General features: G+C 65.3%; 8 protein-coding genes across 8 annotated transcripts; 6 read left to right on the top strand and 2 right to left on the bottom strand.

The window, feature by feature from the left end:
- Positions 1 to 107: 107 nt before the first annotated feature.
- Positions 108 to 707, bottom strand: EMIHUDRAFT_75815 (hypothetical protein; the record flags this gene model as incomplete). The annotated part of the gene is made up of 2 exons (XM_005769568.1): positions 108 to 197; positions 264 to 707. 2 exons carry the CDS (start codon positions 705 to 707, stop codon positions 108 to 110), a joined length of 534 nt encoding a protein of 177 aa, XP_005769625.1.
- Positions 708 to 1,433: 726 nt separating this feature from the next.
- Positions 1,434 to 5,843, top strand: EMIHUDRAFT_244305 (hypothetical protein; the record flags this gene model as incomplete). Its single annotated transcript, XM_005769569.1, has 2 exons — positions 1,434 to 1,911; positions 1,984 to 5,843. The coding sequence occupies 2 exons, from the start codon at positions 1,434 to 1,436 to the stop codon at positions 5,841 to 5,843; spliced, it is 4,338 nt and encodes a 1,445-aa protein (XP_005769626.1).
- A 1,157-nt stretch (positions 5,844 to 7,000) lies between these two features.
- On the top strand, positions 7,001 to 10,543 carry EMIHUDRAFT_459022 (hypothetical protein; the record flags this gene model as incomplete). The annotated part of the gene is made up of 10 exons (XM_005769570.1): positions 7,001 to 7,489; positions 8,382 to 8,434; positions 8,503 to 8,656; positions 8,745 to 8,837; positions 9,096 to 9,169; positions 9,452 to 9,510; positions 9,587 to 9,629; positions 9,730 to 9,799; positions 9,879 to 10,006; positions 10,076 to 10,543. The coding sequence occupies 10 exons, from the start codon at positions 7,001 to 7,003 to the stop codon at positions 10,434 to 10,436; spliced, it is 1,524 nt and encodes a 507-aa protein (XP_005769627.1). The 3' UTR covers positions 10,437 to 10,543.
- A 1,063-nt stretch (positions 10,544 to 11,606) lies between these two features.
- Positions 11,607 to 12,900, bottom strand: EMIHUDRAFT_118669 (hypothetical protein; the record flags this gene model as incomplete). Its single annotated transcript, XM_005769571.1, has 6 exons — positions 11,607 to 11,739; positions 11,850 to 11,878; positions 11,976 to 11,996; positions 12,072 to 12,164; positions 12,231 to 12,370; positions 12,558 to 12,900. The coding sequence occupies 6 exons, from the start codon at positions 12,898 to 12,900 to the stop codon at positions 11,607 to 11,609; spliced, it is 759 nt and encodes a 252-aa protein (XP_005769628.1).
- Positions 12,901 to 13,721: 821 nt separating this feature from the next.
- EMIHUDRAFT_44168 (hypothetical protein) lies at positions 13,722 to 14,435 on the top strand (the record flags this gene model as incomplete). Its single annotated transcript, XM_005769572.1, has 1 exon — positions 13,722 to 14,435. A coding segment is annotated over one exon (714 nt), but the record flags the coding sequence as incomplete, so codon positions are not given.
- A 90-nt stretch (positions 14,436 to 14,525) lies between these two features.
- On the top strand, positions 14,526 to 15,123 carry EMIHUDRAFT_370068 (hypothetical protein). The gene has a single exon (XM_005769573.1). It carries the CDS (start codon positions 14,532 to 14,534, stop codon positions 15,111 to 15,113), a length of 582 nt encoding a protein of 193 aa, XP_005769630.1. The 5' UTR covers positions 14,526 to 14,531; the 3' UTR covers positions 15,114 to 15,123.
- Positions 15,124 to 20,579: 5,456 nt separating this feature from the next.
- On the top strand, positions 20,580 to 21,500 carry EMIHUDRAFT_75803 (hypothetical protein; the record flags this gene model as incomplete). The annotated part of the gene is made up of 1 exon (XM_005769574.1): positions 20,580 to 21,500. A coding segment is annotated over one exon (921 nt), but the record flags the coding sequence as incomplete, so codon positions are not given.
- Positions 21,501 to 22,339: 839 nt separating this feature from the next.
- Positions 22,340 to 24,656, top strand: MVD1 (mevalonate-5-diphosphate decarboxylase). The gene is made up of 4 exons (XM_005769575.1): positions 22,340 to 23,350; positions 23,880 to 24,021; positions 24,098 to 24,172; positions 24,240 to 24,656. Exons 1-4 carry the CDS (start codon positions 22,370 to 22,372, stop codon positions 24,359 to 24,361), a joined length of 1,320 nt encoding a protein of 439 aa, XP_005769632.1. The 5' UTR covers positions 22,340 to 22,369; the 3' UTR covers positions 24,362 to 24,656.
- Positions 24,657 to 24,764: the final 108 nt, after the last annotated feature.

A 24,764-nucleotide genomic window follows, 5' to 3' on the forward strand; every position in this document is an offset into this window, starting at 1 on the left:
GTGTGTGTGTGTGTGTGTGTGTGTGTGTGTGTGTGTGTGTGTTGTGGAGGGGGGGGCTCCCCGAGCACTGGCCGGCGCTGCGAATGAGGAGGTTGATGATTCATGACTCATTCTGACTCATTCATCTCTAGGCCGGCGGGGGGTGCCTTGCGACGCGAGAGGAAGATGTTTGACGCCTTGATGTCGCGGTGTAGCACCTACGCGGTGTGCCAGGGATCTCGCGTGGCAAGGAGGCAGGGAATGGAGAGCCCCGGCCGCAGCACCTTGCGGCGGTGGACGTGCCGCAGTCCGGCAGCAACTTGCAGAAAGCAGTCGAGGATGACCTCAGACGGCAGGCTCGCACCGCGGCGCGACTCGATCCACGAATCGATGGTGCCACCCGAGCACAGCTCCATGCCAATGTGCACAATGTCCGCGTCGATGAACGATCCGTAGAAGCCACAGATGCAGGGGTGGACAAGTTGGCGCATCATGTCGGCTTCGGCGAGCGCTTGCGCCCGCTTGCGTTGGGACAGCTGACGCATGTCGATGCGCTTGAGCGCACAACGGGAGCCGGTGGTGCGGTCCTCCACCATCATCACCGACCCAAATGAGCCGCTCCCGAGAGGCTTGAGCTCGACCAGTTTGCCGGCCTTGTACGCCTCGACCGTGAAGAGGTCGGGGCGAAACGGCGGCCGCGTGGTGCCGCCCGACTTGGAGAGCTTCATGGGGCCGAGAGCTGGAGGGAACCCGGCGCAGGGGCGGTTGTCGAGGACGGCAGGGGCGGTCTCGTCGCAATCGCGATCGGGGAACCAAGGTCGAGGGAGTCGGCGGCCGTCCAAGGACCCAGTGCAGCGATGGGTATTTTTTTTGCCTTGCTTGCTAGCAAGAGAGAGATTTTTGAAAACCAACAAGAAATCACGACTGCACAGTGATTTGGGCTCGGCAGCTTGTCAGCCCTCAGCCGAAGCTGGGACCGGTCCCGTAGCCGAGAGAGCCCGCGCCGTTGAGTTCGACGCGGTCGGGGGGCCTTGCGGAGAGGCTGCCAGCGAGATGGCGATCGCTGTACTTCATGGCGCCCTCAAAGTGGGGCTGGCTGACTCGCCAGAGGTCGATACTCTGGACGACCCATAGGATGCCACGAATGCCCTGAAGGAGAGGGAGGAGAGGACAGCAGTCAGTCCTTTTGCTTGCTATAGATTAATAGAACAAAACAAAACAAAAGAGAGATAGAAAGAAAGAAGAAGAGAGAGAGAGAGAGAGAGAGAGAGAGAGTGGAGTTAGTTGGCTATGCGAAGCAAGGACGGATGGTAGTTGTGGCACCATTGCAGAGGTTGGTTGGTAGTTGTGGCTGATGGAGCAGCCGGAACTCCAGAAAAGAAACCCGCGTGGGCGGTTTCTTGGCTGCTTGGTGGAGCGTGTCTGCATCACAGGTCTGCTTCCTCGCATTCACCATGCTCACGACGCTGCCCCTCGCGGTCACAGCCTTCGCCTCGTCCTGCCTCTCCACGTGCCCATCGGCCCACACGAACCTCGGCCAGTGCCTCGACGGCTGCGCCTCCGCCACCAATTCGCTCGGCTGCGAGGTCGCCTGCCTCTACGCCGTCCGCTCGCCCGACCCGACCTCGAAGGCGCTCTGGAAATGCTACCAGTATGAGTGCACGACACCAGCTCCGCGCAGGCTCTTCGACAAGTCGGCCCTGAGCGAGAGCGCTCTCACCCACACCATCTCCGACGAGTTCTGGCTCCTGCCCGAGGTGTCGAACGTCCCGTTCGAGGGCACCGAGCGTGTGATGGCCCAGCTCAAGCGCTGGCGCGCGGGCGCGTCGTTCGGCGTGATGGAGAACAAGCTGCTGTCCCACTCCCTCCTCGAGGCCCTCAACGTGCCTCAGCCCGCCGTCCTGTACGGCGCGTTCGCCACCAAGTCGCTGGGTGCGCCTCACCCGTGACCGCCGCCGCTGCGCACAGCCTCCCTCTGACCCCACCCTCGCCGCGCGTGCAAAGGCGCGTGGCCTCGCTTCAACCGCTCAGCCTTCCTCGCCGCCATGCACGGCAAGACCAAGTTTGTCCTCAAGAGCGCCACCAACGGAGGCAACGTGGACGTGCTCGTGATGGACGAGCACCGCTGGGCCTCTGAGGGCTGGAACCGGAACCGGCTCGCCGACTACGCCGACAAATTTGTCAAGAACCGGTGGCACTCCGAGTGGGGGCAGAGATACGAGCACCGCGCTGTGATCGTGCAGGAGTCGCTGGTACCCGATGTTCGCGGCGGCTTCGACTGCGAGCCCGGCGAGCTCCGCCTCGAGGTCAAGGTCCACGCCCCGCTTGGCCGCCTCGCCTCGGCGCGCCTGCAGGCGCTGCCCTTCAAGGGGGACACGTACCTGGACGTACAGTTCCGCGGCGGTGAGGTCGCCTGCCTCGGTGGCCGCAACCTGGGCGACACGGCCCAGCACTGCGCCCGCGCCGTGACCCTCCTCGAGACCCACCGCAAGCGCCTCGAGGAGGTGGCACGCTCGACGACCCGCGTTCTCGGCGCCGACTGGCTGCGGCTCGACGTCTTCCTGAGCGAGGCGGGCACCTTCTCCGTCAACGAGCTCTCCTACCCGTCCCACATCGGAGGCTTCATCGGCGGGGGCGACGAGGCCTCGCTCGGCGCCCTTCGCGACGCGTACGCCTCCAACCAGCTCACCAAGGCGCCCGCCGCCGCCTTCGTGGCTGAGCTGCTGGCGGCCACCGGCGTCGACCCGTACGCCTTCCTGCTCGAGGCGGATTTTGCGACGATGCGACACGCGGACGAGGCCACCTACGCGAGCCGCTTGTGGCAGTGGGACCCGGCAGAGGAGGACGCGCGGGCCGCCGCAGCCGCGCCGCACATTCGCCTCTCCATCGCCTGCGCCGCCATCGTCGCCGTCGGCCTCTGCCTCCTCTGCCTCGTCGCCCTCTGGCTCCAGAGCGCGGCGCCCGACGGCGGCCGCGACAGCGGCCGGTCGGCGCACCTGGACAATGCCAAGTTTCTCTGCTCGTCGCTCATCATCTTTGGGCACTATCTCTACTACAACCTCGACCACTCGACCCACCTGGTCCTGCACGACTACCAGAGCTGGCTCCAGGGCGCGGCTCCGACGCTGCTCTTCCTCCTGCAGGTCACCAACTGGCGCATCAATCTCGCCTGCTTCGTCTCGGGCAACCTCATGGCCAAGCCGGTCGACGCCGGCCGCTTCGCCTCCTTTGTCCGCTCGCTCGTGCTCCCGACCCTCATCTGGGTCTTTGCTGCGAAGCCTCTGCTCAACCGTGTCATCCTCGGTGGCGAGGCGCCGTGCACCGTCCTCGCCGACGTCATGACCTTCAAGGCGCACCACCACGAGTGGTACCTCGAGGCGCTCATCCTCTGGCGCCTGCTCTCTTTCGCCATCTGGCCGCTGCGCGGCCCCTTCCTTGTGCTTCTCGCCATCGGCGCTTCGCACATCGCGGGCTACTGGGACGTGGGCGAGGGCGGCTTCTTCTCGTTTGACCACGCGCTCGGCTTCCTGCCCTACTTCCTCGCCGGGTGGGCGTGCCCCCTGGACCGCCTGGCCACCGCCGTGCCGCGCACGCCCACTACCTTCACGATCGGTCTCGGTCTGATGGTGGCGCTGCCGATGGCGCTGACGCTCCTCGAGCCGCTCCCCGACAACCACGGCACCTACGGCTGGTTCTATGCGCAGTCCGAGTTCGAGGCGACCGCCAAGCTGGCGGCTGAGGGCGTGCCGCTGCCGTACCGGCTCTACTGGACTCGCCGCGCCGCAAAGCACGTGATTGAGATCGCGCAGCTCTGTGTGGTCCTGCTCACGCTCGTGCCTCGCTCGACCCGCTGGTTCACCGGCTTCGGAAAGCACACCCTCTACGCCTTTCTGCTGCACGAGTTTGTGCTCGCTGGCCGCGAGAGGCTGCTGACCGTGGCACCGCCCCTGCCGGTGCTGACGCGGCTCCCGTCGCACCTGCTAGTGCTGGCCTCGCAGTATGCTCTCTGCCTCGCCCTCTGCGCCCTGCTCTGCAGCTCGCCCGTCCGCCGCCTCTTCGGCCTGGTCCTCGAGCCCACGTGGCTCTCGTCACTCCTCTGCACCGCACCGGCGGCCCGCACACAGCCAGAGTTCGTCAAGCGCCCCAGCCTTCATCGGCTGCTGCCGACGGCGAACCGCTCGCTGACGCCCGACGTCGGGCACCTGAGCCTCGCCCCAAACTCGTTCGCGACCAAGGGCGCTGAGACGAGCGACGTGGAGGCTCCGCCGCTCAAGTACGAGGGCGCGGGGTCGCTCGACGGCTGGCTCGAGTGGATCACCGAAGTCGAGTATGCCAAGGGCCGCCTGTCGCTACCGTGGCAGGCTTCGGGGCACGCTCTGATGCGCTACCTCGCCCTGGTGCCGTGCTTCAGCCTCCTCTGCATGGGCACCGCCGCCTTCTTCTTCCTGCCCATCGCCACGCAAGTCCTCGCCGACGGCGGCGCCGGGCACATCGACGCGGCGCTGACGGCACCGTGCGTGGTGACCAGCATCGCCGTGTCGGTCCTCGCCAAGATGTGCTACGAGGTGGGGCTCGATGTTCTGACGTTCAAGTGCCTGTTTCGCGGGCTGAGGCGGCCGGCTCTGCCAGAGGACCGCGAGCGCCTGGTCCACGCCGTAATCATCTGCGCGTACAAGGAGCCGTTCGAGGTGCTCGCCGCCACCATCGGCTCGCTCGCGGCGAACAACCTCGCCAAGAGCTGCGTCGTGATCCTCGCCACCGAGGCGCGCGACGAGAGCGCCGACTCGACCTTCGCACGGCTGCACGCCGAGTTCGGTGGCGCCTTCCTCGAGCTCTTCCAGACGCGGCACAGCCTCGGGCCCGGCGAGGTGGCCGGCAAGTCGTCCAACGAGCGGCACGCGTGCATGGAGCTCTACTCGTGGGCGCAGGCGAGGTCTATCGACCCGTACACTGTGATGGTCACGACGGCGGACGCCGACTCGCAGTTCGACTCGGTCTTCCTCGAGCACCTCGAGGCTGAGTTTTGCCGCCAGCCCGACGGGAGGCACACCCTCTTCGACTCGCCGATCAACACGTACCGCAACCTCGCCGCATGCCACCCGCTCGTCGCCGTTTTTGAGATCGAGCGCACGCAGTACTGCACCTTCTCCGCGCTCCAGTTCCAGCCCGCGCAGTCCAACTACTCGCTCACGCTCGGCATGGCCCACCTGATCGACTACTGGCACCCCGACAACACCAGCGAGGACCTGCACACCACGCTCAAGGCGGTCGCCTTCACCAACGCCGCCGCCAACGTGGTGGTGCCAGTTTGGTCGATCATCCTGAACGACAGCGTGACCGGGCTGCGCGACCGCTGGGTGCAGGCGAAGCGGCACATGTGGGGCATTGAGGAGACGGCGTGGGTCGCCTCGCTCTTCCCGCTGCTTCGCTGGAAGATCTGGCTGCGCATGTTGCAGCTGACGGCCGGCCAGATGCTCACCACGACGGTGGTGCCTCCATGGCTGATCCTACTCTTTCCTCAGATGTGGGCGATGCTCGCTGCGCTGCCGCCGCGTGCCCTCGCCCTCACGGTGGGGCTGCCACTGCTGACGCTGGGCTTCCAGTGGGTCCGCACGCTCGTGCGCGAGGCTGTGCTGCACCAGTGCATCCTCAAGCCGCGGCGCGAGGCGTCCAAGATGCTCCCGATCTCGCCGCTGCAGTGGCTGCACTGGGGCCTCGCATACCCGGTCTACGCATTTGGGGCGGGCCTCGTGTTCAACACGATGGCGACGTGGGCGATGCTGCTCCACGCAATCAACCACACCACCTACGGCTACGTCTGCGCCCCCAAGGCGCTGATGGTGCGGGGAGCCGACGCGGTCTGATCACACTCCCCAGCCCCGGGAGCACCTACTACTCGAGTACGATGTACCGGTACATTGCTGTTCGCACGCAGTCTGTCGCGAGCCCTCTTTGTGTGCTGTCTGTGCTGTGATGCGTCTGCGTGCTTGAAGGCAAGCGAGAAGCGGTCCGCCCCTCTGTACGGCTTGTCGGTGTCCGTCTCCCTGGGTGTCTGTGTACGTGGAACTCGCGCTTACGTCGGTCGTCACGTAGCGTCTGAACCACAGCGTGTCCCGACTCGACTGCCGGCGTCCCAGTCCGGGGGTGTTTCTCTTCTTATCCGTTACCATGTAGAGCAACGCCGAGGGCGGGCCCTTTCGGGCTCGGGCCGCCCTCTCGCCCGCACCTCTGCGGGGCTCGCACGTGGTAGCGGCGGACCAAGCCCTGGGCTTGGATAGGGCGCGGCGTAGCCGCGGCGCAGTGGATAGCGTGAAGAGCCCACTCACTGTCGTGAGCAGACGCCGCCGTCGTTGCCCTCCCGAGCCCTCAACACCGTGCTGCACATAGCGCAACCCGTCCTGCGCACATACCGCAGGGAGGAGTTTTCACTCAACCATCCGAGTTTCTCCTTCCTGCAGGGCGAGAGACATCGGCCTCTCTACTTCCAGGAGAACATCTACGCCACACGCTATCCCGACGGTCCACAACCCACACTGCAGTCGATCCAGCCCTCGCACTCCCCACTGGAGATCTAGCGAGGCCCCCCAGGCTGGGACAGGATTGGAGCCCCTGTGCTGCGTCTGTGGTGATATGTGGGGGACACTTTCTCCTCCCTATTCATGTCAGTGACTCGACTGCGTCGAGGGGGGGGACGTCTGAACCACAGCGTGTCCCGACTCGACTGCCGGCGTCCCAGTCCGGGGGTGTTTCTCTTCTTATCCGTTACCATGTAGAGCAACGCCGAGGGCGGGCCCTTTCGGGCTCGGGCCGCCCTCTCGCCCGCACCTCTGCGGGGCTCGCACGCGTAGTTGTGATGGAGCACCTCTGTGAGCGCTTGTGAGGCGCAGCTGCTTCTTTATCGAAATTTACAGCAAGCGCTATTCTTTTCCGAGGGAGTTTTCTTGTAAAATTCTTTTCCTTGCTGCGACCGCGAATTCTTTTCCTTGCTACCCGGCGCCGGGCAAACATTGGCGACAAGTCAATGCTGCTCGCAGTCCTGCTGGCCCCAGCCCTTCAGCCCGACGCCTTCGCCGCGCCACTCGACTACACCGAGGCCGACGTGCGCGACGTGAGGGGCATTTATGACGACAGTTTAGATGGCGGTCGAGGTCTGGCTGAGTCAGCCACGCCGCCATTCAGCAGCGAGTTGGCCATCAAGGTGGCCGGGCCGAAGAAGCAGCTGCTGCTCTCCTTCACGAATCGGATTCGTGTCGACTTCGCCTTCACCTGGGTCGCCCACATACGCGCGCTCGGCCTGACCAACTTCCTCGTCGGCGCCACCGATGACGTGGCGGTGGAGGAACTCACAACGGGCAAGGTGCCGTGCTTCAGCATGAAGACCAACCTGCCCCAAGGGGAGTGGCCGTGGGGCTCCTCCTCGTTCAAGGCACTCGGCCCGCACAAGATTGAGCTCATCTACAAGTCGATTCAGTGGGGCCTCGAGGTGGTGATCACCGACATTGACGCGCTGGTGAGTCGCGTGCAGTCGCACACACGCTGCCCTTCCATTCGGGCGCCACCCGACCCCACTCCACCCTACTCGGTGCCGTATCCGCCCTGCTTCCACTGCGGGGCACGAGCGACGGCACACGGCGACCACCTCCCTCAACGGTACACACTGTTCTGCGCACAGCCTGGCCGGCGGCGCCCCACTCGCCAGCAGCCCCTTCCCCATGCGAGGGAGCACGGATGCGGGCCCGTTGCCTCTCGGCCAGCGTGCCCCTGGCCGCGAGGAGGCCGCCCCATCGAACGCGTCTGCCACGTCCGAAGCTGAACACAGATCCGTGTGCTCTGACCAGCACTCGAGAGAGGGCACGTCGTCGGCTGTGTCCCGCTGTGTTGCAGCTGTATTCCGCTGCATCCACAGCAGTTGTGGCCCCCGTAAGGCACGCGATCCTCCGACCACACGGCACGAGACCGCATCTAGGTGTTGCGCGACCCCTTCCCCTACATGGCCCGCTACCCCGACGCCGGCTTCCTCACCACCTCGGACCACCTTGGAAACACCACGGCCGGCGGTCCTAGAAGCGGAATACGTGTTCATGTGACCAACCAGCTCGAGAGGGCACGTATTCAACTGTATTCCGGCGTAGTCCGCGGTACTCGTTGTACTCGCAGCCCGAGTATTCCGCGGGATGCCGAATACGCGGCGCGATACCGCATTCCCGCCCTCTCCTCCTCCCTCCCCCTCCTCCTCCCTCCTCCTCCCTCCCCGTCCTGTGTCCCGGCCCCTTCCGTCTCGCATTCTACTTGATTTCGTCTGACTGACTGACTGACTGACTGACTGACTGACTGACTGACTGACTGACTGACTGACTGACTGACTGACTGACTGACTGGATCTCGGCGTATGCATGACGCAGGCCGACGATGGCCTCGAGGACCACCGGGGCATCCACTCGGCTTTCAACATTGGGTGACACGACGCGCCGACGGCTCGGGGCCGCCGGGTGTCCTCCGGACAACGAGTGCTCGGCCTGGTAGGTACATGTTCTTCCGCCCGTCGGCGATCCCGCTTGTCGAGGAGTGGCGGCGCTACATCAATGAGGACCCCCGCAACCGGTGGGACCAGGAACCACTCTATTCGTACTCCCACCACCGTACCACCCTGATATCGTGCCGCCCTACCGCTAACACCGTGCCGCCCTGTCGCTGACACCGTGCCGCCCTTCCGCTGACACCGTGCCGCCTTGCCGCTGACACTGTGCCGCCCAACATGACACCAGGGCGAGTTCAACCGGATCGCCCGCAGCAAGTGGAAGCCGGGCCGGACGGACGGGCTGTCAGACAAGCGGCTGTTCTGGGCCTACCAAGAGAAAGTGCCGCGCTCCCGCCCCGACACGCGCAGCGCCCGCTCTCCTCCCTGAGCACGCCGCAGGCATTCGTCTGCACCGCCACGCATCGAGCCACGACCCCCCCCCCCCCCCCCTCTCCCCCAGGTGATTGGGGGCGTGCTGCCGATCGCGCTCTTCGCTGGCGGGCACCACGACCTCTGTCGAGGATCGCGCCCCTTTGGACCGCACCCGTTCCCGAGCCCAGGGCGCTGGATGCTTAGGCACAACTACTTTGTCTCGCAGCTTGCACAGCGCATGGGGGTGCCCCCCTACTCCATTCACACCACCTTTCAGTACTCGGCGGCGGCGGGCAAGCGGTGCCGTCCCCCCTCCCCACACCCCCCCGCGCGCGCGCACCACCATCACCGCCACCACCGTCCTTTCCCTCCTGGCGCAGCGCCCGCCCCACCACCCTCTCCCTCCCCCTTCCCGCCGGGCACGGCGCCCCGTTGCCCCTCGGCGTCCCGTCCACTTGGAGTGGAGAGACAGTGCACACCTCACGCGGGCGACCCCTCACCAGAACAGGACACCACAGCCTGTCCTTACCAGCGCCGTCGGTGCGCACGCTCTTCGCGCGTTGAGGCTCCGCTATTCGATAGGCACCGGCTGCGGGAGGCGATGGTCTGGATCGACGAGCCCTCCTATTACGACCCTCCTGGTGCCCTCCTGATGTCCCTGATCAGCGTCGCAGGCGCGCGCGGCAGCGCCCGCAAGCTCCCTTCTCTTGCCGTTAGGCGGACTCCTCGTCTACGCGCCGGATGTCCCGAAGGCACTCGTGTACCCCCCCAAGGGGATGACGACAAATGGGCTCGCGCTCATCGGCCAGCAGCTCGCGGCCACTCGAGACGCCTCAACACCCCGAGGCGTGTTTGAGCAGGCACATCGAGCTCATCAGGCACCAGCTGCGCCAGATCCGCTCCGCGCTAGCGCTCGCCCAGGCGTTTGGCGTAGCAGAGATCGGGAGCCCACTCGGGCGCACGCAGCGCCGCGATGGTGCCGCAGGGCATTCCCCACGCCTTCTCACAGGCGCTCGGCCGCAAGCTTATCCTGCCAGAAGTGACCTGCGGGTACGACAAAGCCTGGTTCCAGCTCTCGGGCGGGGCGGCTCGCGGCGCCTTCGCCGGCGCGCACGCTTTCATCCTCCCGATCCGAAAGTGCCGACCACTCCTTGGCCCTCCGAAAGGGTGCGACACCCTTGAGATCGCGGCGCGGCCCACGAGTAGGTGCCCGCTCGACCACTTCCTGGAGCTGCACCCGCTGCACCCGCTGGAGACACTCCGCGAGTTTTCGCTCCTCTCGAACCCTCGCACGCCCGCCGCCGTCAAGGGGGGCGTGGTGACGGCGGAGATCGACGCGGGGGGCGGCACCGGCGCCGTCGAGAAGCTGGCCGTCCACAAAACCGCGAGGGTGCTCAACGTGAGCAATCTTGCGTCTGTCGACACCCTCCCCCTCCTCACCACCGCGCAGCTTTCGGGCTTCAAGCAGAAGTTCAAATTTGCGGGCGGCGGCTGGTGCTGCGCGCCGGCAGCCGACAAGCAGGCGGGCATGCCCAACAATGCGCATTTCTCGCTCCTCCGGTCCTGAAGGCAGTCTGCTCTCACTGGCCCTTCCACACCATCGACACACACCGAGCTCGTCCCCGAATTTAACGTCTTTTATAGCTCGCCGCAGCAGATTAAACCCTAAACGGCGAGTGAAAATCGCAGATTATGTTGTATCGAGATCTCAACATCTCGAGATCACTCGAGTGTCGAGAGAGATCACTTTCGCGGCGCCTCACCTCTCGCGCGAGACCGAGACGCGAGAGAGATCCTCGCGAGGCGAGACAGATCACGCGGCACCCAGGTAAATATCTCACGACTACGTCGCTCAGAGGTAGGGGTTTAGGGCCCACGGCGTGGCGGCCACGGCTGCCCAGAGGTAAAGGTAAGAGGGCCGCAGGCCCTCAAGGTAAGAGGGCCGCAGGCCCTCTCAAAGGTAGAGTAGAGGTAACCTAGACCCCTCCTACCCGGCCCTCCGGGCCGACCGTACCGTCCGCTGTGCAGCGGTCTTTGTCCGGAGTGAAAAGTCCAACGCGCTCGTCTCGGGGTGACCGGAGGTGACGGTGTCCCTCAACCTGCGCCGCGCTCGGCGAACCTCGACAGCGCCTTCGGCGGCATGCAGCTTTTTGCGACAGAAGCCTGGAGAGCAGCTCCTCCGACTGCCAAAGCTGTGGCAGCGGGAAGAGAACGACCCAGGTATTTTCGGGGTTTACCCGGAGCTGTGAGCGCTGTCAGAGCGGTGTTTCGACACCGATATCGTTCAAGGAGAACCGGGGGTTTTGCCATTTTCTGCTTGCTGGCCGCTGAACAACAGTAACAACAGTAACAAACAGTAACAGAGCGTGGGACTGGGGTGAACACTTGAACAACGTTAAGGATTTCAGCCAACACTAGCGCAACTGTTAGGCCCAAAGTTAATGTTAAACAGCTCTACCAGCGGGGATGGGCTCGCCCTCACTGGCCCTCAGTCACTTCTTGTGCCGCGGCTTGTGTGAGCGACACTGAGCTCGGCGACTGCCGGCACACTGTGTGAGACCCCATGGGTGTGAGGTAAAACCACGCTACCAGCGCTTGGTCACATCAGCCCTGAGGTCAGATCCTTCTTCTACTCTGTTGATAGCAAGACCTGTCTACTCGCTGGAGCCGAGCAGGAGGGCCCGGCGCACAACCCCTGGTCAACTCACCCTCCACACCCCGTATCTAATTATCTACTCTAGTGATGATGGGGCATATCGCTGCACGACACCACCCGCTGAGGCCGGGACCCGCCCCTTCTAGCGTCCCACGAGCGCAGTGCGGCTAGCAGCGCGTTCGGCTTGCGCACAGACGCGCCTTGCGTCTCCCGCCTACTCTCATCGACAGCTCGGGTGACACTCGGCGAGCTCGGAGGGCTGAGGCCGTCCGTGTCGCTCGCTTTATCTCTCCAAAACGCCGAATGTCAGCTCCGCGCCGACACCATAGGACGTAGAGGTGGAGGAAGCACGCCTACAGAGCAAGATGTGGCAAAAGCTAACGTGGTGGGCTGGCGGTGGGGCCGAGTACAGTGGCCGAGATTTGTGTAGGCGACAGAACAGCAGCGCACCTCGTAGTAGGAGTGGGCCACCTATGCGGCAAGTATGTGCTGAGGGAAGGGGGGCGGCACGAGGCGCAATGCAGCGCTCGGCGCTCGGGCTCGCACCTCATATACCGATCCTGCGCGGTTAGCCGGCACCATGAGTGCGCCCGCGCGTAGTGCAAGCAGCACGAGCTGCGTCATATTGATCGAGACGACCTACGCGTGGTTGCCGAGATCAGCCGAGATGCCGCTCAAGCAGAGTCGTACCGTGAGTCAGACGACCATGAAGGGAAAGCCGTTGGACTCGCGGAGCGATGCGGCGTAGAGGGTGGCGAGCAGCTCTGGTCGGCGTTCCGCAAAGTGCAGCAGCTGTAACGGCGCGAGCATCCCGGCACCGCGCAAGTCCGTCGCCGGATCAGTGCCTGTGCTAAGAGAAGTGGGCTCATGGCAATAGGTTGTCAGGGGGGCAGGGGTCAAGAGTAAAGGGTGAGAAGACAAGCGGGTGAGAAGAGAGTGAGAGACGAGGGTGAGAGACGAGGGTTGAGAGAGGGTGAGAGGGTGAGCGGGCAAGAGAGGCGCCTTGGAAACCAATTGCCTCCCAGTGGCCACCATACCGCGGTGGTGCCGCCACGGTGTGCGTGAGGGCACGATAGCACGCGCCCACCACCCGCTCATGGAGCGCGCTGCCGTCCATTGGCACCCGCGCCAGAGCCAGCAGGCGGTCGCGCTGCTGCCGCAGCTCTGCCGATCGGAGCCGAGGCCGCAACGCAGGCAGCAGCCGCAGCCAAAAGGACGAACTGCTCCAGTCCTCACGGACGATGCCCTCCAGCTGCGGCGCCAGCTCGGCGCCATCGAGCAACGCGGCCGCGGCCTCCTCATACTCGATGTGCGCTCGTGCATCAGGCACGTTGACCTCCTCCTCCAGCTCCGCCTCCCCAGAGATGGCAGCCATCCTCCAGAGACCAGAGCCATGGCTGGTGGTAATTCGATGGCAGCCGATGGCAGCCGTCCCGCGACGCGCGAGGCCGGGGGCGACAAGCGCGCAGCCATTTGTGCGTGTGGCGGGGGAGGCGGACGGCTGCCATCGAATTATCACCAGCCATGCTCCGGAGGATGGCTGCACTGACTGTGCCCCAGCCATAGTAGATGGCTGAAATGGCTGTCCCGCAGCCATCTTTCCCAAGATGGCTATGATGTAGCCAGCTCAGCCAAGAGGGCTCACCTCGAGGCGGGCGGTATGGCTGCGGTAGTGCGTCTCCAGCCAGCCATGTCTACTAAGGATGGCTGCCGTGTGTGTGTTGCAGCCATTAGACTGGAGGATGTGGCTGCACTGCAGCTAGCTCAGCCATCCTTAGGAAGATGGCTGTGAAGGAGCCAGCACAGCCATTCTGGTGTTACATTCCGAGGTTAGCCTTCTGTGACCCACCCGCCTCTCCCTGAAAAGGAGAAAAAACCAGCAAAAACAACACGGTCATGGCGTCGGCGTCCCGTAAGCGCGCCCGCACCGGAAGCGACGGCAAGGAGGAGGGCGAGCACGTGCCGGTCGCGGACGGCTTCGAGGCGCCCATCTTTGGCGCGCGCACCGTCGGCCAGGTCACGACGCTGGCGCTCGAGGGCGAGGACGGACCTCTGGCGTCCCTCGATCTGCGCGGCGTCGCAAGCGATCACGCGGGCGGCTGGTACGTCACCACTGTTGCTGGTACGTCGGTGCTGCACGTCTCGGCGGCCGGGCGCGTGCGCACCGCGGCAACCTGCCAAGAAGGCGAGCTCTACGGCGTCACAATCAGCCCAGACGGGAGCGCGCTGTTTGTGACGGACTTCTTCAGCCACAAGATCCGGCGGGTGGAGGTGGCGACGGGTGCTGTGACGGCGATTGCGGGTAGCGGCGAGGATGGCGATGCAGACGGCATGGGCGACGCGGCGCAGTTCAACGCCCCAGCCGACCTCGCAATCAGCCCGGACGGGAGCGCGCTGTTTGTGGCGGACTCCGACAGCCACAAGATCAGGCGGGTGGAGGTGGCGACTGGCGCGGTGACGACGCTCGCGGGTAGCGGCGAAATTGGCGACGCGGATGGCGTGGGCGGCGCGGCGGAGTTCTGCTGCCCATGGGGTGTCACTGTTAGCCCGGACGGCAGCGCGCTCTTTGTGGCGGACTACAGCAGCCACAAGATCCGTCGGGTGGAGGTGGCGACCGGTGCTGTGACTACGCTCGCGGGTAGCGGCGAAGAAGGCGATGCAGACGGCGTCGGCGGCGCGGCGCAGTTCAACTGGCCACACGGCCTCGTCATCAGCCCGGACGGGAGCGCGCTGTTCGTGGCGGACTGCGACAACCACAAGATCCGGCGGGTGGAGGTGGCGACTGGTGCTGTCACTACGCTCACGGGTAGCGGCGCCAGGGGCAGTGCTGATGGCGTGGGCGGCGCGGCGCAGTTCAAACACCCAACGGCCCTCGCCATCAGCCCCGACGGCAGCACCCTCTCGGTCTGCGCGAACGGCTGCCTCCGCCAGGTCTGCGTGGCGGCGCCTCCTCCGCCTCCCTCCTTCGCGCCGCTCGTGGTTCCGCCCTCCACCTTCTCCGCCGACATGGAGAAGACGTGGGGTGACGCTACTCTGCCTCAAGGCATGGTCACCTTCCTGGTCGGCGACGACGAGGAGCGCATCGAGCACGTGAGCAAGAACGTCCTCTGCGTGCGGTCCGTGTTCTTTCGGACGATGTTTGGCATCGGCATGAAGGAGCGCGACGCCGCCGAGGTCACGGTGCTCGAAACGGACCTCGCGAGCTTCACCGCCCTCGTCCGCTACCTCCTCACCGACCAGCTCGACCTCGGCGAGGGGGAGGGCGAGCAGGCGCGGCGCGCGCTCGTGCTGCGGCAGCTGGCGCATAAGTACCAGGTGCCGCGCCTCGAGCTGCTCTGCTCGCAGGCGCTGCAGGAGAGCGTCGGGCCGGCGACCGCCGTGCCGCTGCTCGAGGCGGCGCACACGACGGGCGACGGGCGGCTCCTCGCGCAGTGCCGCCGCTTCGTGGCCGACCACGCCGCCGAGGTGCGCGCGAGCGGCGGCGTGGAGCAGCTGCGCGACCTCGGCGTGGCCAAGGGGCTGCTCGGCGACGCGCTCGACCAGGTGGCGGAGCTCAAGGGGGCGCTGCGCAGCCACTCGCGCTCGTAGTGCGGAGCGCGCGCGCCATGCACACTACAGTGCCGATGTGCAGATTGGTTTCCTTCGTCTGTGAGTTACGTGTCGTGTGTGTGTTGAGCGTGTCGAGCGGGTCGACACGCCACACGCGCCAGCCTTGGGCTTGGCCCTTGCGCGCCCGCTCGGACTCGGCGGCGACGGTGGCGACGAGGATGGAGACCACCATCGTATCACGAGGGCTAACAACCTAACATCGGCAGGGACTTCTGATAAATCCGTCGAGCCACATGAAAAAAAAATGAGGATGCAGACCACCCGAATTTCCGCCGCGCTGGCAACCACCATCGTATCACGAGGGCAACATGACATGGGCGAGGGCTTTCTTTATAAATCCGTCCTGGAAAAAGAAAAATGAATCGCCGCCTCCGCTCTGTTTAGCCTCCTGGTGGTGGACCGGAGGGGCGTCGACAGAAATGCAACGCATGAACGCGGCTTTCCGCTCCGCCAGCAGCACACGGCCACTCGGGACGGCGGCTTGCACCGGCTTTTGCGTGATGGCAGTCGGCGATGCAGTCGCGCAGCGGCAGTGCGGGAGGAAAGCAGTTCGACCCACAGCGCAACTTCGTCTCTGCTGCAAACAACGGCCTCGCCTCTCCCGCGTTCTACATCGTCTCTCACGCGCCGGATGTAGAGCTCTACAGCTCTACAGCGCTCTACAGCTCTACAGCTCTACAGCCCTCCTACATTCTACATCCTCTACACCCTCCCTCAGATTCCGCATCTGCATCCTGAGAGAGAGAGAGAGATATTTAGCAATTTGTGTTGTCCTGTGGTGGGAGGGAAAGGGAAAATATGTGTGAGAAGTGCGCGCACTGGCCGGAAAACAGGTTTAATCTGCGCTTCTTTTTTCAGCGTATGTATAAATAAATTAACTAGTCGGCCGACGTGTTTGACAAGAAATTTTGCCACTCAGACGACTAAGTGTAAATAAACGGGATACCGGCGGCGGACATCGGCCTGCCGCCCGCTGTTCCCTCGGCTGGCTGGGAGGCACTGTCCCGGTTCCCCTCGCTCTTTGGGGCCGCACTATTCAACCGTCCGACCGACCATTCTCTGAGAGAGCTGCTACGCGAGCGGCCGCGCTCCGCAGGGCTGGGGCAGGATGGGCTCGGGCCACTTGCCCCAGTCCCGTCCGTGTTGTGAGCCAGCAATTGGATCTCTCTTGCACTTGGATGCGCTTGGACCACTTGGTGTGAGCTTCTTGTTTCTGTGAATCCCCCCGCCCCTGAGCGCGGGCGCCTTCTAGGCCCGAGGGTAGTCTACCCCCATCCCCAGGGCCTCCAGGGCTCGCACCTCAACCCCTCATAGACCAGCGCACAGGCCAGCGCCATAGGACATATTTTCTTCTCAATAACAGGTCTGTGAACGTAGACCAGAAAGAAAGAGAGAAAACATACAAACCAAAGGAGGGATGGGAGGACGGCACGCACGGCAGAAGATAGAGAAAGAAAGAAAGAAAGAAAACGGACAACCCAAGGGAGGGATGGGAGGACGGCACGCCGCCACCACACAGGGATTTTAAGGAGAGGGGTGTGGTGCGCTAGCCGTCGCCCACCCTAGGGCGTCCGCCTCTTCCTATCTCTCTTCGCAGTCTCTCTCCGATTCTCGCTTCAACCTTCGTGCCACCTCGCGGTCGCTCCCTTCTCGTCGTGCTCTTCCTTGTCGCTTCTTCCTCTGTCGCGTCGCTCTCCTCTGCCTCGTCCTGCGACGCCGCCGCCGCCTGCGTTCCCTTGTTCTCGCGGCTTCTTTCGCCGTTCGGCGCAGCTCCGCCCTCCTTGCTGCATATCCTGGCCCCTCGAGTCTATCGAGCTCTCCTCGAGCAAGGACGAGTCTTCTGACGCCCACTGCGATCATTTGCCACCCAGTCATATCATTGCTCAGGTCCACTCTCTCTTCGAACACTTGTGCCTTCACGGATGATGCCGGCGCTGGGGTCCCCTAGCCTTCGGGTGCATCGTGACGGCTGACAACGGGATTTCCACTGGTTCGTCCTCCTCGGAGTCGTCTTCCCCCGCTTCCTTCCGCTCGGCTCTACGTTCGGTACGTTCGGCTTGGCTCACCCTCCATGCCGTGTGTGAACAGGCGCTTTATCCACCCTATGTTCTTCTCTCGTTCCTCCGCCCGTGCCTTGGTCTTGTCGTTGTTTCGCATCCATGTCTGTATGGCAGTCGAGGCTGCCTTCCCCACTACCTGTAGTTCACTCGTCACCTCCCCCGCGAGCTCCCTTTTCTTTCTTTCGGGTATGGGGTCCGTGAGTGCGGGCAGCGTGCATGCAATCACGGGCGCTATTTTGTCGTACTCCTCTTCGGCGAGCGCTCCAAATCTAGACCCTTTCGCCTTTAAGGAGGCTGCCCTCGCGCGTCTCAGGGATGTGGCGGTGTCTTTTGAGTCCGGCGGGGGGGGGGGCTCCCGTTCGACTCTTGCTGTCGCTCTCGCTGTGTGTTTGTCGAGCTTCCGCATGAAGTGACGCGCCTCTTCCTTATTTCCAGCGCAGCTGCCGCTCAGTATGTGCGCCAACGACGCCTGTGGCGGCTCACTGTCTTCTTGTGTCCAGTCGTCCCAGTCTCTCAGTTCTCCGCGTCTCCTCCTTGCCTCGCGCGCCTCTTTTGTAGCCTCATCCCTAGCCGCTTTGCACGCTCTGCATCCCCAGAACGCACTTCTCGTGGCGGGGCCCCTCATTTCCCGTTTCTTTCCCCCCTCTATGAATACGCCTGTGGTGTGCACCGTGTGGCACCCCGACCTGTTGTCTCACCCTGGCCCCCAAGATCGTTTTGCGGCAGAAGATAGACCAGCGCGCAGCGACTCCTGTGAAATTCTTTTGGGCCCGGGGTTGAGCAAAGAAAGAAAACAAAACTGGGGATGGGAAAAAAGAAAGAAAACAGCCTACAACCCAAGGGAGGGATGGGAGGACGGTTCCCCGCCCACCGCCCGCTTCGATGAGGCGGCACTCCATCACGACAGCCGCCTCGCGCGCCGACCAGCCCCGACGGCGAGCAAGAGAACTCTTGCTGACTCTTGCGGTATTTAGTGGGTTGGCGAGAAGGGGGGGAGAGCCCAATGTGAGTGAGCCGAGGATGAGGCAGTGAAGCGGGTAGACGAGCCGAAAGCCGCCTCGCCGCGAAACCTGTCCTCAGTCGTCTCCACCATGGCTGTGACACTACGGGAATTGCCGCGGCTCAAAAAAAAAACACGCCCAGCTCTCCGCACAGCGTAATGGCGCCAACAAACATCGTGAACGCGGCGACGACCGGCAAAGTGGGTGTGCTTCGGGCGTGGCTTGGCAAAGGCGGGCAGGCGAACGCGGTCAGCGAAGCTGGAGGTGGCGTATACCTCACGCTGCTGTACCGCGCCGCCCGCGCCGGTCAGGAGCGGGTGGTCGAGTTGCTGCTGCAGCACGGCGCTGAGGTCAACCTGCAGGACAGCAACGGCAACACCGCGCTGATGGGCGCCGCCTTCAACGGCCGCGAGCGTGTGGTTGACTTGCTGCTGCAGCACGGCGCGGAGATCAACCTGCAGAACAGCAACGGCAACATCGCGCTGGTGGGCGCCGCTAGCGACGGCCACGAGCGGGTGGTCGAGCTGCTGCTGCAGCACGGCGCTGAGGTCAACCTGCAGAGCAGCCGCGGCGCCACCGCGCTGATGGGCGCCGCCAATGGCCACGAGCGGGTGGTCGAGCTGCTGATCCGGCGCGGCGCAGAGATCGACCTGCGGGACAGCGACGGCGACACCGCGCTGATGACCGCCGCCGCCAATGGCCACGAGCGGGTGGTCGATTTGCTGCTGAGGCGCGGGGCGAAGGTGAACTTCCAGGACAGCGACGGCTGGACCGCGCTGATGCGCGCCGCCGTCTTCAACAACCCCGCCAGCGTGCGCCTCCTGCTGCGGGCGGGCGCGGATACGAAGCTGCGCTCTGAGGACGGCAAGTCTGCGCTGCAGTATGCCAAGGAGATGGGCCACAGCGCGTGCGTCGAGGCCTTCCGGCAGCACATCGCGGAGGTGGCCACGGCGGGGCGGCGCGAGGCGGCGGCGGGCGGCGCGGGCGGCGCTTCCTCGGGCGAGGCGGTGGCGGGAGGGAGTGCGGCCTCCTCTAGCTCGCTGGGCAGCCTTCCCGAAGAGGCGGCTCTAGCGATTGCGCACGGCGACGAGGCGGCGCTGCTGGCTTGGCTTGACAGCGACGGGCGGGTCAACGCGACTTGCGGGGTAGGCGAAGTGAGCGGCGTCACCGCGCTGATGCTGTCCGCCCAAGGGGGCCACGAGCGGGTGATCGAGTTGCTGCTTCAGCGCGGGGCGGAGATCAACTTGCAGAACAGCCGCGGCGGCACCGCGCTGATGTACGCCGCCGGCAAAGGCCACCCCGCCGTCGTGCTCCGCTTGCTGCGTGCGGGCGCGGATACGAAGCTGCGCTCTGAAAGCGGCAAGACAGCGCTGCAGTTTGCCAAAGAGAAGGGCCACAGCGCGTGCGTCGAGGCCTTCCGGCAGCACGTCGCGGAGGTGGCCACGGCGGGGCGGCGCGAGGCGGCGGCGGGCGGCGCGGGCGGCGCTTCCTCGGGCGAAGCGGAGGCGGGAGATAGTGCGGCGGCCTCTTCCAGCTTGGGCAGCTTTCCCAAAGAGGCTGTAGTAGCGATTGCGCAAGGCGACGAGGCGGCGGTGCTGTCGTGGCTCGACAGCAGCGGGCAGGTCAACGCGACATACGAGAGAGGCAATGCGAGCGGCGTCACGCTGCTGATGCTCGCCGCCCAAGGTCATTTGCGGGTGGTCGAGCTGCTGCTTCAGCGCGGTGCTGAGGTCAACAGGCAGAACAGCGTCGGCGTCACCGCGCTGATGATCGCCGCCATCCAAGGCCACCCCGCCGTCGTGCGGTGCTTGCTGCGGGCGGGCGCAGATACAAAGCTGCGCTCTGGGGACGGCCAGTCCGCGCTGCAGTGGGCGAAGGAGCACGGCCACGCCGAGTGCGTGCGCGCCCTCGAGGAGCATGCGGCGGCCGAGGTGGCGGCGGAGGCAGCAGCGAGGGAGGCGGAGAGAGCGGCGGCGGAGGCGGAGGCGGCGCGACACGCCGATGCGCTGCTGGCGGAGGAGGAGGCGGAGAAGGAGGACCGCGCCAAGGAGAGCAAGAAGGGCAAGAAGAAGAAGAAGAAGAGCGGCGGCGGCGAGGCACTCGTCTCGGCTCCGGGCCCCAGCGCCATCGCCGCCTCACCACCGCCACCCCCGCCGCCAGCCTCTCCTACTCCACCCGCCGACGCAGCCGCCATCGCTGCGGCGGACGAGGCGCTGCAGCAGGCCGTGGCTGCTGGCCTGTATGACGGATTAGCGAGAACGCTGGAGGCGTGCAGCGGCCTCGCGAGCCCGGCCGTGCTGGCGGCGGCGAGGCGCGCGCGCGACAAGCTCAAGGAGGCGCGGAGGCGGGACAGCCAGCGGCTGCGCAAGGCGCATGGAGCGGCGATGGGCGCGCTCAAGTCGCTCGACACAGCGGACAGCCCCTCCGCGCTCCGAGCGGGCATCGCCGCCGCCAGGCCGCACGTGGGCGCGCTGCCTGCCTTGGCCGAGGAGGTTAGCGCGGCGGAGTCGAAGCTGGAAGAGCTGTCTGTCGCCGCCGAGCCGGCCGCGGCGGACGAGGCGGCTGTTGCTCGGCCCGTCGAGATAGCCTTGTCGGACCTCACCGCGGCTACCGACGGGTTTGCCGACGGCAAGCTGATTGGCAGCGGGGGGTTCAGTCGCGTCTACGAGGCGTCGGCCGACCTCCACCTCTCCCTCTCCGCGCCGCCGCAGCTGCGCCACTTGCCGCTTGTCGTCAAGCGGGCAAAGTCGGGCCAGTCGGGCGGTTTGTCGCGGGCGGAGCTCGAGGTGAAGCTGCTGAAGGCGGTGAGCCACCCGCACCTGCTGCCGCTGCTCGGCTACTGCCTCTCGCCCGACGGCGTTTGCCTCCTCTCGCCGCTGATGCGCGGCGGCTCGCTCGAGGCGCGGCTGCGCATCTCAGATCCCGACCGAGCGGCGCAGCTTCGGCGGCTGGGCATGGAAGAGGCGCCGAGGCCGCTGACATGGCGACAACGCGTTCGCATTGCGTGCGAGGCGACCGAGGCGCTCGTCTACCTCCACTCGAAGGGCATCGTCCACCGCGACGTCAAGCCGGACAACATCCTGCTCGACGAGAGGCTCACCGCCGTGCTCGCTGACACGGGCTTCGCCAAGGACCAGCGGCCGGACGCGTCTGTCCGCTGCCACTCTACCGCCCTCTACATGTCCACGGGCTACCTCTGCCTCTCCATCTCCAAGGGGGGCGAGTACTCGAGCAAGACCGACGGCTACGCCATTGGCATCACCCTCCTCGTCTGCCTCACCAACCGCTCCGAGGTGCAGCTCACCGACCGGTGCGAGGACGAGTTCGAGGAGGACTGGACCGACATCGACGCGGCGAAGCTCGCAGACGCGGCGGCGGGGTGGCCAGCCGTCGCGGCGCGCGCTGTCAAGGACCTCGCCAAGTCGGAGGGGAAAAGCCTCTGCCACGAAAGCTTGCGCAAGCGACCCACGCTGCCCGAGGCGCTCACGACGCTGCGGGCGCTGCTGTCTGGCGCGGAGGGCAGTGCGGGGATGGAGGAGGCTGCGCCGGCACCTGCAGATGAGGCCCGCTCCACTGGCTACGAGCCATCTTCTCTCTCTTTGCAAGTGCGCGGTATGCGCACGGGCGGCGACGCACAGGCGCGCATCCAGGACAACATGCTGCTCGCCTTCAAGACGTTGATGCCGCGCCTCGATTCCGTTTACGCCTCGCGCTCTGCGGCGGCGCCCGGCGGCTTTGAGGAGCGCATCAACTTTTGGCACCGCGAGTGCGGCTTGCCAACTGAGCTGCAGAGCCAGCTGCACTCGCTGCGCATCTGGGCGAACGCGGCGAGGCACCACGACGCGGCGAGGTGGCAGAGGGACGGGCCGCGCAGCGAGGGGGAGGCGTCGCGGCTCGTGGCGGCGGTGACGGAGGCGATCGGGGCGCTCATGAGATGAAAATCCCCTTATGCCTTCTAGAGTAACTTCGGAAATGAGTGACTCAAGACGACTGGACAGTGAAGCTCTCTATAAGTCACAGTGAAGCTGGACAGTGAATTTTCTTCAGTTTTCTTCTTTCTGGCGGCATATACGTGTGTGTATATGAGCGGCGCCATCAGCCCTAACGGAAAAATAAATTCTTCTAGCCGCCGGCTCCTCCTTGAGCGGAAGCACTCTCGAACCTCCACACATACATGCAGCAGCCCGTCTTCTCCCTCACCATCTCCTCGCCGACCAACATCGCGCTGATCAAATACTGGGGCAAGCGCGACGCCAAGATAAACTTGCCCATAAACTCGTCCGTCTCGGTCACGCTAAACCAGCGCGATCTGCGTACTGTGACGACCGTTTCAGCGAGCCGCAGCTTCAGCCGCGACCGCCTTTGGCTCAACGGGGAAGAGGAGGACGTCAACGCGAGCCGGCGCGTGCTCGCCGTGTTTCGCGAGGTGCGCGCGCGCGCCGGCGACCTGCGCGACCCCAAGACGGGACAGGTGCTCGTCCGCAAGGACGAGTGGGATGGCCTCCGCGTGTGGGTCGTGTCGGAAAACAACTTTCCGACCGCGGCGGGGCTCGCGTCGTCGGCGGCGGGGTACGCAGCCCTCACCTTCGCCCTCTCCAAGCTGTACGGCCTGCCCGACTCGCTCGCCGACGAGCTCTCTTGCATCGCGCGCATGGGGTCCGGCTCCGCTTGCCGCTCGCTCGCGGGCGGCTTTGTGGCGTGGGACATGGGTCAGCGCGCCGACGGCGTCGACTCGCGCGCCCGGCAGGTGGCGGACGAGGCGCACTGGCCGGAGCTGCAGGTGCTGGTCCTCGTCGTCTCGGACACCAAGAAGACAGTCTCGTCGACTGCGGGCATGCAGACGTCCGTCGACACCTCGCCGCTGCTCGCGCACCGCGCCGCTGCCGTCGTGCCGGGCCGGTTGGCCGAGATGGAGGCCGCGTACCAGTCGCGCGATTTCGGCAAGGTGGCGGAGCTGATGATGCGCGACTCGAACCAGTTCCACGCCACCTGCCTCGACACGTACCCGCCCGTCTTCTACATGAATGACGCCTCGCGAGCCATCGTGCGAATGGTGCACGCCCTCAACGAAGCTGCCGGAGAGACCGTCTGCGGCTACACCTTCGACGCCGGCCCCAACGCTGTCCTCCTCACTCTCAAGCGGCACCTGCCCACGGTGCTCGAAGAACCGCCCTCCACCCGAGAGTGCCCGTTCGAGCGCAGTCTAGTCCTCCTGCCTTCGGGCCCCTTCTCGCCTTCGGGCACCACACTCTCACGCGCCAACACACGCGCGGCCGGCGCCCCTCATGCCCTTCTCCACGCACACCGCGTGAAAACTGCGCGTACGTCCCCGCGCGCACGCAAACACACGCCCAGCGCCCAGAAGGAGAGTGCCCGTTCGAGCGCCCAACGCCAGTCCCGTGCCTCGTGACAAGCAGTCAGTCAGTGTGACACACCTCCTAGCAATGGGGGGAGGACGGGCCCACACGCACACACACGCTGCACACGATTGGCTCGGGAGCCGACACGAGGCACGCTGTCACCGGCCGTAGCACCGGGTCCGGACTGCTGGACACGCAGCACACAGCTCACAGGACAGCTCACGAGGGTGGCGCTAGACAGCCTCGCCAGCTCCCGCCGAGGCTGCTCGACGTGTCATGTCGAGATTGCCCACAGCACAAGACCTCGCCCGTGCCGCCTCGCAGGTGCTGGCCGCCGCAAACACGCACTTCCCGCCAAAACGCCCCGTCGAGGCGACCCTGGCTTCCGAGAGCTTGCTCGCTGCGCTCAAGTCGACGCCGCTTCCGCCAAAGCTGAGCTCGTTGTACCCCCTCGCGCCGATGCGCGGTGCCACGCCGGTCGACCACGCACCTCCGCTGGCGGTCGGGGCGTGACCTCAGCACTGTACTGGTGCGTGGAATAGGCGCCGTGTCGTACATCTACCACACTGACGTCGGGCCTGGCGCCATGCTCTTGCCCGATTCGGAGTCGCTCGCTGGCGCGTGGTGGCGCCGCAGTCCGGCTCCTGAAGAACAGCGCATCGTGAGGGGTCGATTTGTGAGTAGGTGAGGACGGCACCCCGCTCCGCCTCGCGGCGCCAGCTGCCTCGCCGCCGCACCAAAAGCTACTGCTCGCCGCCATTGCCATCGCGGCCGGGTGCGTCGCGCTCAAGGTGGCGCGGAAGTGAACGATAGCGGGGAGAGTCAGACCCGCCACCGCGGCCGGATAGCGGGCACGCGGTGGGCACGCCCACCCGAGAACGCCGCACCTCGAGCATGGTGCATGCATGAGTACCTACACTGACGTATCATGGCCGAGCTCGCGCACCCAGACCGTCTCGGCGCGTGTCGGCTCTGTCGGTAACTGTCGCGAGCGCAGGCTCCGCCGACAGCCTTTCGTTTATATTTGCCACACACGTATGAGGTATGTGAAGGCTACTTGTTGATATGCGTGCCGCACCGCGGAGAGAGCGGAGGATCGAAGTTGAGTTTATCGAAAACTTCGCGGGAAGCGCGTGCCCCGGCGGGGCGGCGCGCGGCGGCGGGAGGCGAGGGGACGCATGGGCGTGCCCCAGGCCGCCGCCGCACTCC

The sequence above is a fragment of the Emiliania huxleyi genome (assembly GCF_000372725.1).
Source record: "Emiliania huxleyi CCMP1516 unplaced genomic scaffold EMIHUscaffold_416, whole genome shotgun sequence".
NCBI lineage: Eukaryota > Haptophyta > Isochrysidales > Noelaerhabdaceae > Emiliania > Emiliania huxleyi.